Here is a 15,857-nt window from a genome sequence, read left to right on the forward strand (position 1 = left end):
CTGCCACCTTCCTCTCCCTAACTCTATCAGACAGACTGAAATAACAGGGGCACACTTTAAAATGACGGAACTGAGAAAAACCCATTCCTAAACCCAATGTAGGGTGAGAAAGCCCTACGCCACACAGAACGAAGACAAATCTAACTTGTCTCCATTACTTGCTTTTTTAATTGGTGTGTGCTGTGTATACATGTGCCTGTGTGTGCAGGAACGCATGCCAGGACACACATGTGGAGGTCAGAGGACAACTTTGTGGAGTTGTTTCTGTCCTACCTTCAGCTGTGTTCCGTGACCTCCAGCCAGCCAGGTCACGGCCTGAGCTGCTCCGCCGGCCCTCTGGTACCCACGCTCTCCTTTAATGCTCTTTCCCCTCTTTGTTGCCGGGATTATCGGAACACTTGCTCTTTCCCATCTAGTTTCTCAGTGTGGACATGGAGACTGACTAGATACTAACAGCGCCGTGGCTGGTTCAGACCATTTATCTGACCTCTCCAGGTCTAGGCACCCTGAGCGCCTCTGAGTCCCTACTTCCAAGTTCTGCAGGTGGGATTCCCGCCCGGCCAATGCCATCTTTACAACAAGCTCTCAGAACAGCAAGCACCATGTGGGTCAGTGTGACTTTCTCCCAAGGTCAATTTCTGGCCAAGAAACAACTTGGTCCAGAGCCAAGAAGACACGACACGTAAGCTCCCTGCCGTACCTGGGGTTCACCTGGTTCACTGGAATGTTGAGGCGGGCAGCAATGTCTTCCACAGTCTCGTTGCCCTCGGAGATGATGCCCACACCCTTGGCAATGGCTTTGGCTGTGATTGGATGGTCTCCTGTGACCATGATGACCTGAAACAGGAAATTGATGACATACATCAGTTCACCAAAAATACAGATGTGTTTACAGAAGGGAGCCACAGCACACCACCACCATTTTATGGCACCACGTGATCGCGTCATGCTGCACATATCGTATCTCCTATTACAAGAACATAAAAGTCAATTTTTATTAAAACCACCAAAAAAGGAAAGAAAATCCTGCTGGGTGTGGTAGTGCACGCCTTTAATCCCAGCACTCAGGAGGCAGAGGCAGGTGGATTGCTGTGAGTTTGAGGCCAGCCTGGTCTACAAAGTGAGACTAGGACAGCCTAGATAACATGGAGAAACCCTGTCTCGAAAAACCAAACCCAACCGCCGCACCCCCCCCCACAAAAAAAACCAAACCCAAAAAGAAAGAAAATCCAATCCTGGAAGAACTACAGCAGTGGTATACTCCTGGTTAAGTACTGCTGTGTGCTCTCAATTCCAAAAGAGAAAGTTAGAGATGTTATTTTAATTATGTGTATGTATGAGTTTATATCAAGGGGTGGGGAATAGTCTACCAAGTACAGGAGTCCTTGGAAGCCAGAGGCGTCAGATCCCCAGGAGCCTGTGAGCTGCATGATGTCGGTGCTGGGAACGAAACTCAGGCCCTTCGCAAGAGCAGGTGTCTTAACCACCAAGCCATGTCCCCAATTTTTTTTTTTTTTTTTGTTTGTTTTTGTTTTTTAGTACTTAGGAAAATATCCTTTTAAAAGAATCAAAGTACTGAAAAGATAAATCAAATTTCTCAGTAAAATGAACTTGTATTCATCTGTTTCAATAGTCTTGAAGGCTTGCTGCCTCCTGACCTAGGCCTAGTCCTGGAAGCTTCTAGCCTCCATACGGTCTAGGCCTAGAGTGCTTTCAGCCTCTGAGACTTACTGCTTCATATGCCCACCCTTTCTTGTTCTCTCTGAGCTCTGGGCTGGTTCAACTCAGCTGTTCTGGCTCAAACTCCTCTCCCAGCTGACTTATTCAATCTGGCTTCTCTCTCAATTGCTGAGTTGCTCTGCTTGGCCTCTAACTGCAGCAACCTGCTCTAATCTTCTGGCTCCTTCTGTCCTCACACGCTCCTGTCTAGCTTGTTCTGTCGTCGAACCCCTTCCTGTGAAACTTTCCCAGTAAAACTGCCCCCTCCCCTCGCACTCTCTGTGTTGCTCCCTTAAGCAGCCTCCCCTTTTTCTCTCTTCTAGTGAGTTGGGCATATCTTATTCTGTCAAATCTTCTCTGATCTGCTTCCTTTTTTTGCCACTCAAATATCACTTTCAAACATGGCTGCCTCCTTCTACACACTAACTTCACCTTCATTGTCTGGGGTGTGCCACCACGTCCAGGCCTAGGCTTTTTCTTATATTTGTTTTCTTTGCGCTCTATATATACCAGGCTGGCCTTGAACTCAGAGCTGCTTGCCTCTGTCTGCTGGATTAAAGGCGTGTTTGTATTCCAGCCAGATCACAGACCTAAAAGGTCTTTGGATGTGATCTCTTGCTGGAGCAACCGTGTTCTGAATTCAAAGCCCTCTATATTTCTCCATGAAGTATTTTCATAAGCATGAAAAGACTGAAAATGGCAGGGTAAACACACCACGATGTTGAGCTCTCAGAAAAGGTAGTCAGAGAACAAGTCATTGAAAACACTGGGGACATGCCATTCACTGCACTTTAAAAACCTAAACCCCAAGTTTTTTGTTTTGTCCTTTTCTTTTACTTGTGCTTCTTTTATCAAAAAGTAAGGTGCTTCTCACCTCCAATTTTGCATATAGTCTTTTGTTTTGTTTTTAGTTTTTAATAGTTTATTTTTATTTTATGTGCATTGGTGGCTTGTCTGCATGTATTTCTGTGTGAGGGTGTCAGATCCTGGACTTACAGACGGTTGTGAGCTGCCACGTGGGTGCCGGGAATTAAACTCAGATACTTCTGGACGAGCAGCCAGTGCTCTTGACCGCTGAGCCATCTCTCCAGCCCCTACACATCTACCCACCTAACATTTTAATAGTATCTGATCCTTAAGGGCTGCACCTAAGGCTTTGGAAATGAGAAACTAATAGACATCCCAAGAGAGAAAGTAGCTGCCTGGACCTGGGGCAGTGTTTTCAGACAAGGAACCACGGCTCTGTGATGGAGCCGACGAGACACGCGGGCCCTACCTTAATGCCAGCACTTCGGCATTTGCCCACAGCATCCGGGACAGCAGCTCGAGGAGGGTCAATCATGGAGATGAGACCCACAAAGCAGAGGTTATCCACAGGGAAATTGACGTCATCAGTGTCAAACTGGAAGCCTTCAGGAAACTGTTCATCAGGCAGAAGGAGGTGGCAGAAACCTACAAAGGGGGCAGCGCACCTGTTAGGGTTCCCAGGGCTACAGGTAGTAAGGGACAATTGCAGCTCTTCAGCCCTCATGACTATCTTGGGCTGGATGTTTAATGTGGAGGTGTCACGTTTAGGAATAATAGTCTGTGAAAGAACAAAAATGGCTGAAGGACAGAATCCACCAGAAAGAAATATCAAGGGACAGGAATATTTAATGTGGGGAACACTGGACTGACAACACTAGTATTTAGTACCAGACCATTAGGCTGCCCAGCGCCTATGACTTAGGTCTAGCTGCCTTGTCTGGAAAACAGAGGCCATCTCTTCCTATTTAGTCATATATTACTGAGCACCAAGGTGGGCATTCACAGGAGCCACTCTGAAGATGAGCTTGGAACAGACATCTGCTGTGATTGTACCATATGGTTATATCACTTTAAGACGTAAGGCATCCCTGACTTTGACTTCCATACTGTGTGATGGTCACAATGGTCTGTTCAGTGGGACAGAAGATGCTCTGCAGGTTCAGGAAGGGTAGAGCCTTCTTATTTGGGTTTGGGGAAAAGTGTAAAAGCAGAATTGACCACCTAGAGAGCAAAATGCCCTTTCAGTTGGGCAGACATGTGGGAGAAACGCAAATGGATTTGCAGGAAAAGATGTCTGACTCAGAGAACTAGACCAAGCAATTGGTTCTCAACTATCCCATCAGGAAGAATCAAATAATGGATTTGTATCTATCAATACATAAAATATTATAAGTGCCACTTGCCCAAATACACTGGGCAGCAGGCAAAATAAAGTTCCGAACTTTAGCTGCTGCTAGGCTATAACAGACAAGCAGCATCCTGGCTTCTGGTTTGATGCTCATCTTATGGGTGGAATGGTCACTTCCCATGGACCATGCACAGGCATCCCAGGTATTACTTAGGCAGACCAAAACCTGATAGATTTTAACTAAGCTTACAGATCATGGCCATAACAACAAAGTTAGATTTAAAAAAAAAAAAAAAAAAAAAGCCCCCACCTCTACCCCTTGCCACACAGAATGGACCATCACTAGGCCACAGGTCTAAGTCAAGACTGTTTTCCATTAAAACTTATATCCACCACTTACTGCTTTAAATAACATAAGGCATATAAAATAAGCAGGATGGCTCTAGAAAGAATGAGAGGAATGCTCAGAGGAAACAGAAATAAGTAACTGCTGTGGCTATCCATGACAGGTTGTGCTCAGGAGCCGCGGGCAGTCACTTGCATACCTAGCACACGCTCTCCAAGGCCTCCCAGCTCTAGGTAGGCATTCTGAAAGGCATCTTTCAGCTCTTCGTCCAGTGGCTGCTCCTTGCCGTGGAGGAGGATGGAGCTGCATCGGTCCAGGATCCTTTCTGGGGCGCCCTTCATCACTAGCAGGTGTTTAGGCTCAGATGAGTTTGGGTTCTTGTGAATGGACAACTGTGAAGATTATTCAGGAGGAAACATTAGTGGCTTCACGTGGCAGCTGGGTGGGGGGTGGGGGGGAGTCAGGTAGGGAGGGGGAAAGCAGGCTTTCCTGACAAGTTAGCATTTACTTTGAAACAATCTAAGATCTTCTGAACGCCTAAATGTCTCATGATACATACTGAATGCTACAGAAGGAAACAGAGTACTCACTGTATGTCTAAGTTTGTGTGTGAGCCCACATCTTATATGGATGCTCTCATAAACAATGCTGAACTCTTTAAGACCCAAGAGGTTGGCTAATGCTGCATACACACATTCTCCCTCCTCTTTTGGCCCCCAACTCCAAGGTCCCCAACAACATTCTGAGAGGTTTCATTTCTCCTACTGACATTCAAATAAAAAAAGAGACTTCCAACTTTAAAGTCAGATCTTGCAGAACCTGAGTATAGACTGTCTTTTCTCCAGCTCATGGCCCCAGCCTCCCCCCTTGCCCTGTGTGAGCATCCCTGATCTGCACACCTGGTACTTGTTGGTGGAGTTGAAGGGAATCTCCACTATCTTGGTGTATTTCTCCCTCATCTCCATCACGGAGCCACAGCAGACCTCGATGCACTTTAAGAGCGCCGACTCAGAGGCATCTCCTGCAACTGACCGCTGGGAAGAGAGACATTGCCTGTTAATGACCTGGAAAGGCTGATTCACATGGCATCACTGGGAAATAGAAAACTCTGGACATACTCCAATCTTGTCAGCGGCAGAGAAAACAGGTGAGAAGTGACCCAGACCAGGCAGTTCAGAGCACCTCAGGCTCCAGTCTCGGCTCCTTCCCCACCCACTCAGCTTCGAGTGAAAGGGCGCGTCACCAATACACCCTTAAACCTACTGCAGTGTATATTCAGCTTCTCTTGGCCTGCTAAAAAGCCTCACACTCAACACTACTCACAACTGGACTCTGGTTATAAGTCTGGGAAAGCAACGACACCCATAACAGAAAACAAAAAACAAAACCAAAACAAAGTCCAAAGAAAACATTGTTAGTATCACTCACTGGCTTAGACTTTAAAGGAAAACAGCTCAGGGTTCAGAGCCAGGTACAAAATGGGTCAAGGGCAAAGCAAAGGACTCCAGGCTTTACACCTAAGTCAGGTGTGCAGGATCACCTGGGCCTGAAGGCTGAGCTGGAAGCTACTGCCAACTGTGGCAGCAGCACAACCAGCTGCATTTTAGCCACTGTCTTCACTTTGCAGATACTCACCTTTTTTTCCCCCCATGATCTACTTACTTGCGTGGTCATGCAAGTATTTTGACCTATTGAGCATTTCGCCTATAAACAATTTCTATACAGGTGAACATATCAGACCTCTGACACACAAGCCTAGACATGCAGGTGAGCCAATGAATGCTCACAAGGCCAACAACCCTGTGTGGGAAGGCTGGTGGTGATGATCATTAGAAAAGAGATAGGAAAAAAAAAAAAAAAAAAAAAAAAGAAAGAAAAACCAATTATCGAGGCAGAATAAAATTACTTTCAGAAACTTCATTAGAGAGAAGTAGTAATGCTATTATTGACACAGCTCAGCTACCCAAATACTTCAAATATCTCTTGATAATCTTCCTGTCTGTCTGTTTATTTATTTATTTATTTTTAAGTCAAGAAAAATAGAAAATGCCCACTCTGAAGTAAGGTAAAACATCAAGCAGCCATTTTCAGTGTGACTCCCAAGATAAAGAATATCACTCCTAAACCAACTCCAAGCAAACTGCCTTCCAAAAACCGAACAAAGCGTAGCCTCACGTGACAAGCCACCTCAGTTATGCCCCATCTGTACTAGCTTTAAAGACTGGGCTAATCTAGACAACTCTCACAGGCCAGCAGCTTCGCAGAGGACAGATGGAGCGCGGGGAGCCTCACACAGCTCCTTGCCATCTGTAGCTCACGGTCCTTGTGGGATTGCATTGTCACTTGAGCAACACAGTAAAATCCCAGCCATTTCAAACTGCCTGAGTATTCCAGGAGGCTGGGACCCTGCCTTGATCTTATCTCTGCATCATTAGTAAGCAAGCTAAACACAAGTGAGATAAGGGAAACAGCTAAGCTATTTTAAGAGCATAAACGGCTTAAGGAGTTACTGGAGTCTAGTGTATCCGAACATGCACACACGGTTCGAATCAGTGAGGCAGTCTTCCTGCCCCCTTGGCTAGGTGCTATCCTAGAGACAGGGGAAAACGGGTCTACTTAGGCTTGTCACCAACAAAGACTTTCTCAGGTCAGATTTTTACTTTATTCTCTCCGTTTCCCCAGCCACTATGGATTGTAGCCACCGAAAGCACTTCGGAGCTGCAGGCAACACAATCTTTGCTAACGGAGCAAAGATTCCCACAGAAGATCCCAAGAATTCTGCAATAAAGTTGTTTTTCTACACACAAAGGCAAGGTGCTGTTTAGGAAAAAAAAAATGGTGGCAGTTCTTATGTTCTGACCACATCCTGACAGCCCACCCCTACTCCAAACAACCAAATAGGCACCAGAACTTCCGGGGGCATACCTTAAGAATAGGCAGGTTTTCTTGGTTAGCCTGAAACACTGCCCTGTTACAGAGACCAGCAATTCTGGACAGCGCGAACCAGGTAGCTGACGTCTTGTCAAAGGAGACACCTAATGGAAGCAAGAAAACATGACTGGAAAATGATGTGTTAAACTTTTTAAAAAATCAATTATTTTACATGTATGAGTGTGTGTTTTCTATGTGTGTGCACACTTGCACGAACTTCTGTGTGCCACATGCCTGCAGGTACTCAGAGAGGCAAGAAGGCATCAATCCTCAGTAAGTGGAGTTACAGGCAGGTATGAGCTGCCTGGAAGCAAACCCAGGTCCTCTGCAAGATCAGCAAGCACTCTTAACTGCTGAACCATCTCTCCAGCCCCAAGATTTGTTAACTGTGAATGCTGTGCCATGCTATCAGTTCTATTAAAGCCCCACAAAGCCCTGAAATGATACATCCCACTTCTTAACTAAAGACATTACCTTGTGTGGTTCTCAATCAAGGGCAAATTATTATATATATACGTTCTCCAGCCAACAATAATAATTAAACCAAAACCCCAAAACACTGTCATGAGCTCAAAAAAAAAAAAAAAAAAAAAAAAAAAAAAAAAAAAAAAAAAAAAAAAGAAGCAAGCAAGTGGGGCTGGCAAGATGGCCCAGGGTAAAGGCTCTTCCGGCCTCGCATGGTGATCTAGAACCTACATGGTAGGAGAAAACAGACTCCTGCAAGCTGTCCTCTGATCTCCGCGTGTGTGCAACTGTACCTCTGCACCCACCCACGCATGGAACAGAAAAGGCCAGGTAAGCAGGAGCTGCAGTGTGAGGCGGGTCCCTGTCTTACCACTCTGATTCTCTGTGGTGTCAGCTTCATGGATTTGATTGTCAAACCACATGTGGGCCACTGTCATCCGGTTCTGAGTCAGAGTTCCAGTTTTGTCTGAGCAGATGGTGGACGTGGACCCCAAGGTCTCCACAGCTTCCAGGTTCTTCACCAGGCAGTTCTTCCGCGCCATGCGCTTGGCAGTGAGCGTTAGACACACCTACAGACAGGGTAGGCAAGAAAAGGACAACACTCACCCAGGCTGCAGGAGGACACAAACACCACATTTGAATATGGAAGAAATCTGTTTAAAATTCCATTTCTCCAACCTTCTCTTAAAGTCATGATTTCATGATTCCTCCCACCTCCAATAAACAATGCACTAACAAATAAAAGAATTTATCAAGGTTATCCTCCATACTGACCTCCAAGTTACTATTTTCCTCCATTGCCCTGAGCTATATTATATGATACATTTTAGGGCTTCTGACAAAGCTATGGTAAAATTTTCTCCGCCAATGTTTACCATGTGATGTGGTACCAGAGACTGCACAGACATCAAAACAGAACGTAAACATAAAAGTTGGCAGCTCTTTCTAAGAGGCTCAGGGCTGAGCCCCGCACCCACGCAAGCTGATCTGAGTGAAGGCGACAGCTGCTGTCCCCAGGCCTCTCACCGTGACAGTGGCCAGCAAACCTTCTGGCACGTTGGCTACGATGATACCGATGAGGAAGATGACAGCTTCCAGCCAGGTGTACTCAAGGATCAGGGAGAGGATGAAGAAAGACACCCCCAGGAACACAGCCACGCCCGTGATGAGGTGGATGAAGTGTTCGATCTCTTCGGCGATGGGCGTCTGGCCCCCTTCCAGCCCAGAAGCAAGGGTGGCGATTCTGCCCATCACGGTGCGGTCCCCCGTGTACACAACGATGCCACGTGCGGTTCCTTGAGAAACCGGAAGTGGGAATTGTGTCAGTCAGATGCCAGAGAGTGTGCTTGGTTTCACAGAGAGACAGAACGCACACACAGAAGCTTCTGTCCTTTACTTAAAAAGGACCGGCTCTCTGGGTAACTTGCCGTCCGCTTTGAAGCAAAGTCTGGTGAAGGGGATTGCTACACAGGGCCAGGAGACCAGAAGCCGCACTGGCCTGCTGGTATCAGCACAGAGCCAATGAACTGAGGAATTCTCCCCCCCCCACCCCACCTCCCTCCCTCTGCCTGTCTCCCTCCCTCCTACCTTCAACACAGTTGGTGGAGAAGAAGGCGATGTTTCTTGTCTCCAAGGGGTTCTCATTTGTGAAATCTGGGGACCGAGTCTGGGGTTCTGATTCCCCAGTGAGTGAGGAGTTATCCACCTGTTTTCGAGGAAAATGAGCCCGAGGTGACTCTCCCAGTCTCACCATGGGCTACTGTGGCCCGTAGCTCACCCCGTCGACGAGCAGAGCTGCCTGGGAGAGGAGCCCTGGCTAACCTACCTTGCAGCCGTTTGCAGATATGATTCTGAGGTCAGCAGGGATTCGGTCCCCACCCTTCACCTCCACCAGATCCCCGACTACAACGTCCTCTGCATTGATGCTCAACTTTTCGCCATTTCGAATCACAAGGGCTTGCTTTAAAAAGGGAAAACGGTCGACACCATTACACGGATGCCAACAAAGCAAGGGTAAAGTCCAAAATAAAACAACCAAATTATAAGTGGGCTTATCCCAAGTTACCTAAGACTATAGCAAAGACACCACTTGTCTTCACACAAAGCACCATAGCCTGCCCAGCAGTTACCCCAGGGCTATCTATTCCCACTGGACAGCGCCCTTGCCCTCAGAGTCTGCGTAGATGACAGCACTTAATGCTCAGAATATCTTAGCCTCACGATTTATGTTTGGGGAGCTGTCAGTCTCTCAAAAGGGAAGGACAGAGAGTCGGGTACCTGAGGAACCATGTTTTTGAAGGATTCCATGATCTTGGAACTTTTAGCTTCTTGATAATAGGAGAAACAGCCAGTTATGATGACGACGGCAGAGAGCACCACACCGAGGTATAGCTAGAAGGGAACAGGCGAATCAGGCCCCTTGACTCTCATCAGAGCCGTGGGAACAGTCAGGTATTTCAGATTGAATAAAAAACAGATCTGGAGAGGTCATGGCTTCAGAAACAGGGAACTCAAGCTGAAGCAATGGCTCAGAGGTCAAGAGCACCGGCTGCTCTTCCAGAGGACCCAGGTTCAAGTCCCAGCACCCGCATGGCAGCTCACAGATGTTTGTTAGTCCAGCTCCAAGGGTCTGACATTCTCACACAGACAAATATTCAGGTAAAACACCAATGCAGATGAAAATAAAAAGGAAAGGGGGGAAGGGGGAGATGGGAGGGAGGGTGGAAATGGGAGAGAAAGAAAAAGAGAAATTGGGAACTCGTGCCTTCACATGGATCTCTCTAGAGCTGTGGGCAGAAAGGTAGAAAATAGACTCAGTTACAGACACCCTGACCACCTTGACAAGGCTTTCACAAATACTCTAGGTGAAGCTATGTCTCCTACTTTATTAAAACAATCCTATCTTTCCAACAACTTCTAAAGAACAAACTTTTCTGGGCAAGTGGAATACAGCCAAACGCAGAGCTGACTTCTGCCGTCTACTAGCGGCAGCCAGACACCCTGTAGAAGGACCCGGCGTGGAAGAGGAAGGGATAAATGTGAGCAGGAAAGACCAGATGGGTCTAGGGGGTGACAGTGCTCCCATAACTACAAAACTCACATCGTCGTTCGGTGGTTCCTCTTCTGTGGCACTTCGGATGCCGTAAGCCAAGAAACAAAGAATGGCCCCAATCCACAGCAACATGGAGAAGCCCCCAAACAGCTGCCGGCAGAACTTGACCCATTCAGGGGTAGTGGGAGGGGGTGTGAGGGCGTTGGGGCCATCCCGGGCCAGGATCTCAGCTGCCCTTGCAGGTGTTAGGCCCTGAGGAGGAGAGAGGCGCACGTCAGACAGAGCACACCAGTGGTCACAAGCCATCACACACTCTCACAATATTCTCTGAGTAACAAAAAGTCCACAGTAGAATTAGGGAAGAAGCAGGCGCCCAGCTGCAGAGCCAGGTGAAGCCTGGCTAACTCCACTAAAGTAAGCAGTGAATTCCAACAGACAAACAAAACCCATTCCCTTAGGAACCCTTAATACCCTAAGACCTCATTTAAAACTCCTTTTTAAAAGAAACTGGAAAATCTGAATCAGACTGATTTTTTTTTTCCCTAAGTTTTATACTGAAAAGATACTTATTGTAGCAAACTGGTTTGGTTTTTGCAAAGCTATGAGCTATGAGGGTTTTCTGTGCATTGATTCTATAAAGGGGAGGAAGATCTGCAAATACGAGAGCAGGAAAATTCTTCAGCAGGAATCCAAGCTCTTACTGAGTTAACAGCCAAGTTGTAAGTACAGAAGTTCATTCTCACAATGGTAATAAAAACACTGGCCTGGCAGCGAAGGGCTCACCCACTCACAGAGTTCAGCTAACTCCTGGGAAACCTGTCAGTTTGACGGTGTTCACTGCAGAGGCCACTGCACAGCAGCCTGCATGGTCTAATGGGCTTTAAAATCTGTCTCGGTGGCAGACACAAGACTCACATTAAGAGGAGAAAACGGGATTGCTTATATACCATCCAAAGACAGAACACATTTCTGCCTAAAGTGCCTGTTTGTATGTGCTTGGTGCCTGTGCTATTTTTTTTTTTTCTTAAACACTATTAAGTGTTGAGGAAAGAAGAAAGAAACAGTATAAGGGGAAAAAAAAAAACCCCAAGGATTACTTAGCATCCTCACGAGCTCAAGTCCCTGCTGAGTTATCCACTGCCAGGTTAATAAAACAATGACCTAACATTTGAGCCCTATGCACACCCCAAGCACTGGGCTGGGCTCTTTTCTAGCCTGCCTAATTTCACGACTGCCTCTTATAGGCTACTAACCGATTCAGAAGTCAGGGGCTCACAGTGTCTGAGTTGACTAACTCTGAGTCCCAGACACTCAAACTTTGAATCTATGACCACTTGTCAGAATCTAATACAGAATCTAGTAAAAACAAGAAATAATGGGTGAAACACTTAGAGGAGAGATGGCCTGGCCCACAGCGAACAGAGTAACTTCCGGCAAGAGGGTCTGAGAAGACCCGAGGCCCCTCTCTGAGTCCAGGGACAGTCGTTCCAAAGGCCTCAGCTTGTGCCACTGAGACAGTGACATCCATTCAAGACACTGCACTGATTGTGACTGCAACAGCAAATGCCATCTTTTCCCAGACTATTTTTTCATAGTGGTGGTAGAAAACTTAAAAGATACAAAACACATCTTCTGGGGGAGGTAGGGATGTGTGTTTTGAAATTTGTGTACAAGTTGTGAATGCACAACAGGGCGAATAAAGTTCTGACACACCATCATGGACCAGGTCAAGAAAAGTACAAAGATAGCCACTGCTAAAAACTCAAGTAGCCGAGGTACACGTCTCAGTTTTATAAACATAGACAAAGGGCAGCAGCCTGGAATCGCCCTCAGGACCAGGTACTCCCAATTCACTGCTTTCGAAATGTCCACTCCCACAAGGCCTCAGGGGAGAAGTGGCAGCATACAAGCTCCGCGCATGTCACATGGCCAACAGTGGCTGTCAGTACACTACTCTTAGTAAAATGCAACAAAATACGGCAGGGAAAACTGGTTTGTTTGGTATGGCAGGCTTCAAGTGAGTACATACTCGGCTCAAGTCTGTTCCGTATTTACGATGGAGTTCATCAAGGCTCAGTTTATGGTCGTCCTAAGGGAAAACAGAACACAAAAATTACCCACCCTAAAAATCAAAAGAGAAGAAAAGCACCCATATCACCCATCCTCAAGGAAACTTTCTTCCCACAACTGCCTAGGCTGAGCATCAACCTCATGCTGTCTTCAGGGCTGGCCAACGCTGAGTGACAGAGGCCCAGCATCATCTGCTGAATCAAGTCAGAGAAACTCAACAACTCTTGGATGTCTAGACCAGTGGTTCTCAACCTTCCTATAGCTCTGACCCTTTCATACACTTCCTCACGCTGTGGTGGCCCCCAAACCATCAAATTATTTTTGTTGCTACTGTTGTGAGTCATAATGTAAACATCTGATATGCAGGATGCCTGATATATGTGACTCCGGTGAAAGGGTCGTTCACCCGCCAAAGGGATCCCAGCCCACAGGTTGAGAACCACTTGTTGAGATGAGGACCTAGGTGGATTAAGCCAGAGAAGCCTTCTTAACTTAAAAGAGGCTGCAGGTCTTCAGTCCTCAGAATACCTCAGAGAAGGGCAGAGACTGTGTGTGGTACCAAGAACACTTCCATTGCTTATGCAGGGCGGATAAAGACCTTGTTTAACGTTTTAATAGCTTTTAGCATTGACCTCTACAACCTTGGAAGGAAACCACTACAAAACAAATGCTGTAATTGCTTTTAAGCTGCTCTCTGATGGATGGGCAGGGTGCAGAAGCATGCATGCACAGGTGGAAGGTGCAATTGATTTTTAAGAACTACAAAGCCAATCCTCCTTTCAGCACTTACCATAGACACCTCCTTCTTGAGTTCATCCATATCCCTTTCCTTCTTAGCTTTTTTGCCCTTCTTGTCGCCATGTTCCGATACAGCTGCGGGCTCGTATTTGTCTCGTCCAACCTACAGAAGGGAGAAGGGGGAAGTGAGAAGGTGAGCTCTGCACAGCAACTGGGAACTCAAGGTTGTGTAGTCAGTGTGTGTGTGTGTATGTGTGTATGTGTGTGTAGTGGGGGGATGGGAGCTTCGGGGACACAGTCCCGTTGGAACAGTCACTGGATTATTATTCATCACAATGCAACCTATGAGGTTATACTGTGCAGTACATAAATGAAGCCATCCATGGTGGGTTGCTCCCGCCATCACTCAAACATCTTCTGTCCACCCTAGGGTGTAAAGAGCAACAGGGAAGTTGTAACAGGCTTGCCAGGGCTACCTGCACTTCAGGGTAAAGTGGCCATGATGTTAAAATCCCTATTCTGCAGCCCTCTGCCTTGCCCACTGAAGGAATGAAAAACCACATTTCCATTAGTAATCTTGAGCCCAGTCCAGCGTCTAAGTTTGCACTGTGAAATCAGACAGATAGACGCTGATGTCTTAAGCCCCACAAGCCACCAGTTAAGGAAGTTTAGAGAAAGTCACCAACTCCTAAGGTTCAACTTCCCTTTCCACAGCACAGTAAGAACAGACAACCTCAGTCAGCATTTTGGAGGATTTAATGATAAGATTATGTCACTCTGACATTATGATTAAATTATTCTCATTGCAAAGACAACATGCATGGCTTAAACATCTTCAATGTTCACATAAGGATACTAACCACATTTCACTTTTTCAGGATAAAATAAAATGTCTAAAAGTCCCTAAAAATTTTAAAATAAGGGGGGGGGGCAGGAAGAAGAAGAAAAAAAAAAAAAAAAAAAAAAAGAGAGAAAAGAAAAGAAAAGACAGAAAGGGACTCTCCAGCCCATTCTTAAAATAAAATCCCCTAAAATGAAAGGCCCTGGAAATGTTTTGACACAAGCAGGATGCAGGAAAAGCGTGTGCGTTACCACATAATTCACAGGATCCACCTACGCCTCTCGAAACTGGAAGAATTTTTAGAGAAAATGTTGATTCTATAGTTTAAATTTAGATCATTCCACTCCCTCACCCTGTTTAAAGTGCTTGAGCCTATCTGCATGAAAGCTGAACTTGGTACTCCAAAGTCTGTCCTGGGAGAGGCCTCTAGCCTGCAGGCTGCAGGGGGCGGGGGTGGGGGTTAAGGAGGCGGGATGCCAGGGAGAGACTGACCCCATGCTTGTCTTACAATGAATGCTTGGTGGTGCTGGTGCTGTTACTATTATTTCATGGGTCTCTCTTGCTTCTAACTTTAAGTGGTGCATTAACAGCTATTCAAGCAATACCTGGGAACTCTCCTGTCCACGTTTATTTATTTTGTTCCCCCAAGGGAAATAAAATCAAAAGAGCACGTGTTCCGGTCACAGTTAAGTAACAAATAAAATATAGCATTCACTTGAATTTGGAAGGCTCCAAAGACAAAGCCTGATTAGATTAGTAGGTGTTGGAGATGTGGGTTTTTGTGACGATATTCAACACCGTGTTACTTGACAAATGACTTCTTCCTTGAGAGCAGGGCACTTGAAGTTTCATCTTATCTGTCCAGAGTGGAGCAGGCTAAAAACAGTCAACATTCCTCACATTCTCTCCGCTGTGGAGCAACTATAGCCCTAAGTGCCTCTCTGAGTGGAGGTCTGGGGCCAGAGTCAAGATGAAAAGTCACTACATGTATTGAGTAAAAACAGAGATGAGACACATTCCTTTACATATCTAATGGGAAAGCCACTTTAGAGATGCCTGCTAAGGGCTCCCTCTGTCTCACATATGTGGCCTGTTTAAGCAGATTTTTAAAATACAGGCCAGGTGTGGTGGCACACATGCCCTTAATCCCAGCACTCCAGGAGGCAGAGGCAGGCGGGATCTCTGTGAGTTCGAGGCCAGCCTGGTCTACAAAGTTGAGTCCAGATAGACCGTGCACATTTCATGGAGACGTGCTTACCTGGGAAGTATTGTAAAATCCCCCTGCCTCACAGTCTGTGTGCTTTGGTTACTCTCAGACTTCCAGCATTTTCCACCCCGAAAGGGAGAAGAGAAATACTGCACAAGCCAGCCCTCCCTGGACATCTTCCAAAGTTTTATCACCCATTACAAAAGCAGTGTTTTCTCTGTATTTTTAGAGCTATTGAGCGTAAAGCTGGGGAGTCTACAAACCCCTTTATAAATTCATGTTATTTAAGGCACAGTTTTAAATGGAGACATCTGTAAAAGGGACACAGAAAGT

The 15,857-nt window shown here is 46.3% G+C and overlaps 1 protein-coding gene across 1 annotated transcript in view; it reads right to left on the reverse strand.

Moving 5' to 3' along the window:
- Atp1a1 (ATPase Na+/K+ transporting subunit alpha 1) overlaps window positions 1-15,857 on the reverse strand; it is a 30,277-nt gene that overhangs the window by 6,885 nt on the left and 7,535 nt on the right. The window contains exons 2-14 of the mRNA XM_051165457.1: window positions 13,529-13,639; window positions 12,698-12,757; window positions 10,717-10,920; window positions 9,894-10,007; window positions 9,442-9,576; window positions 9,204-9,321; window positions 8,643-8,911; window positions 7,987-8,185; window positions 7,146-7,255; window positions 5,120-5,254; window positions 4,420-4,612; window positions 2,996-3,171; window positions 701-837 (exon numbers count right to left, since the gene is read on the reverse strand). Of these exons, the coding sequence (XP_051021414.1) occupies window positions 701-837; window positions 2,996-3,171; window positions 4,420-4,612; window positions 5,120-5,254; window positions 7,146-7,255; window positions 7,987-8,185; window positions 8,643-8,911; window positions 9,204-9,321; window positions 9,442-9,576; window positions 9,894-10,007; window positions 10,717-10,920; window positions 12,698-12,757; window positions 13,529-13,639 (1,961 nt within the window). The remainder of the gene's footprint in view (window positions 1-700; window positions 838-2,995; window positions 3,172-4,419; window positions 4,613-5,119; window positions 5,255-7,145; window positions 7,256-7,986; window positions 8,186-8,642; window positions 8,912-9,203; window positions 9,322-9,441; window positions 9,577-9,893; window positions 10,008-10,716; window positions 10,921-12,697; window positions 12,758-13,528; window positions 13,640-15,857) is intronic.

The sequence above is a fragment of the Acomys russatus genome, chromosome 23 (genome assembly GCF_903995435.1).
Source record: "Acomys russatus chromosome 23, mAcoRus1.1, whole genome shotgun sequence".
NCBI classification, from domain to species: domain Eukaryota; kingdom Metazoa; phylum Chordata; class Mammalia; order Rodentia; family Muridae; genus Acomys; species Acomys russatus.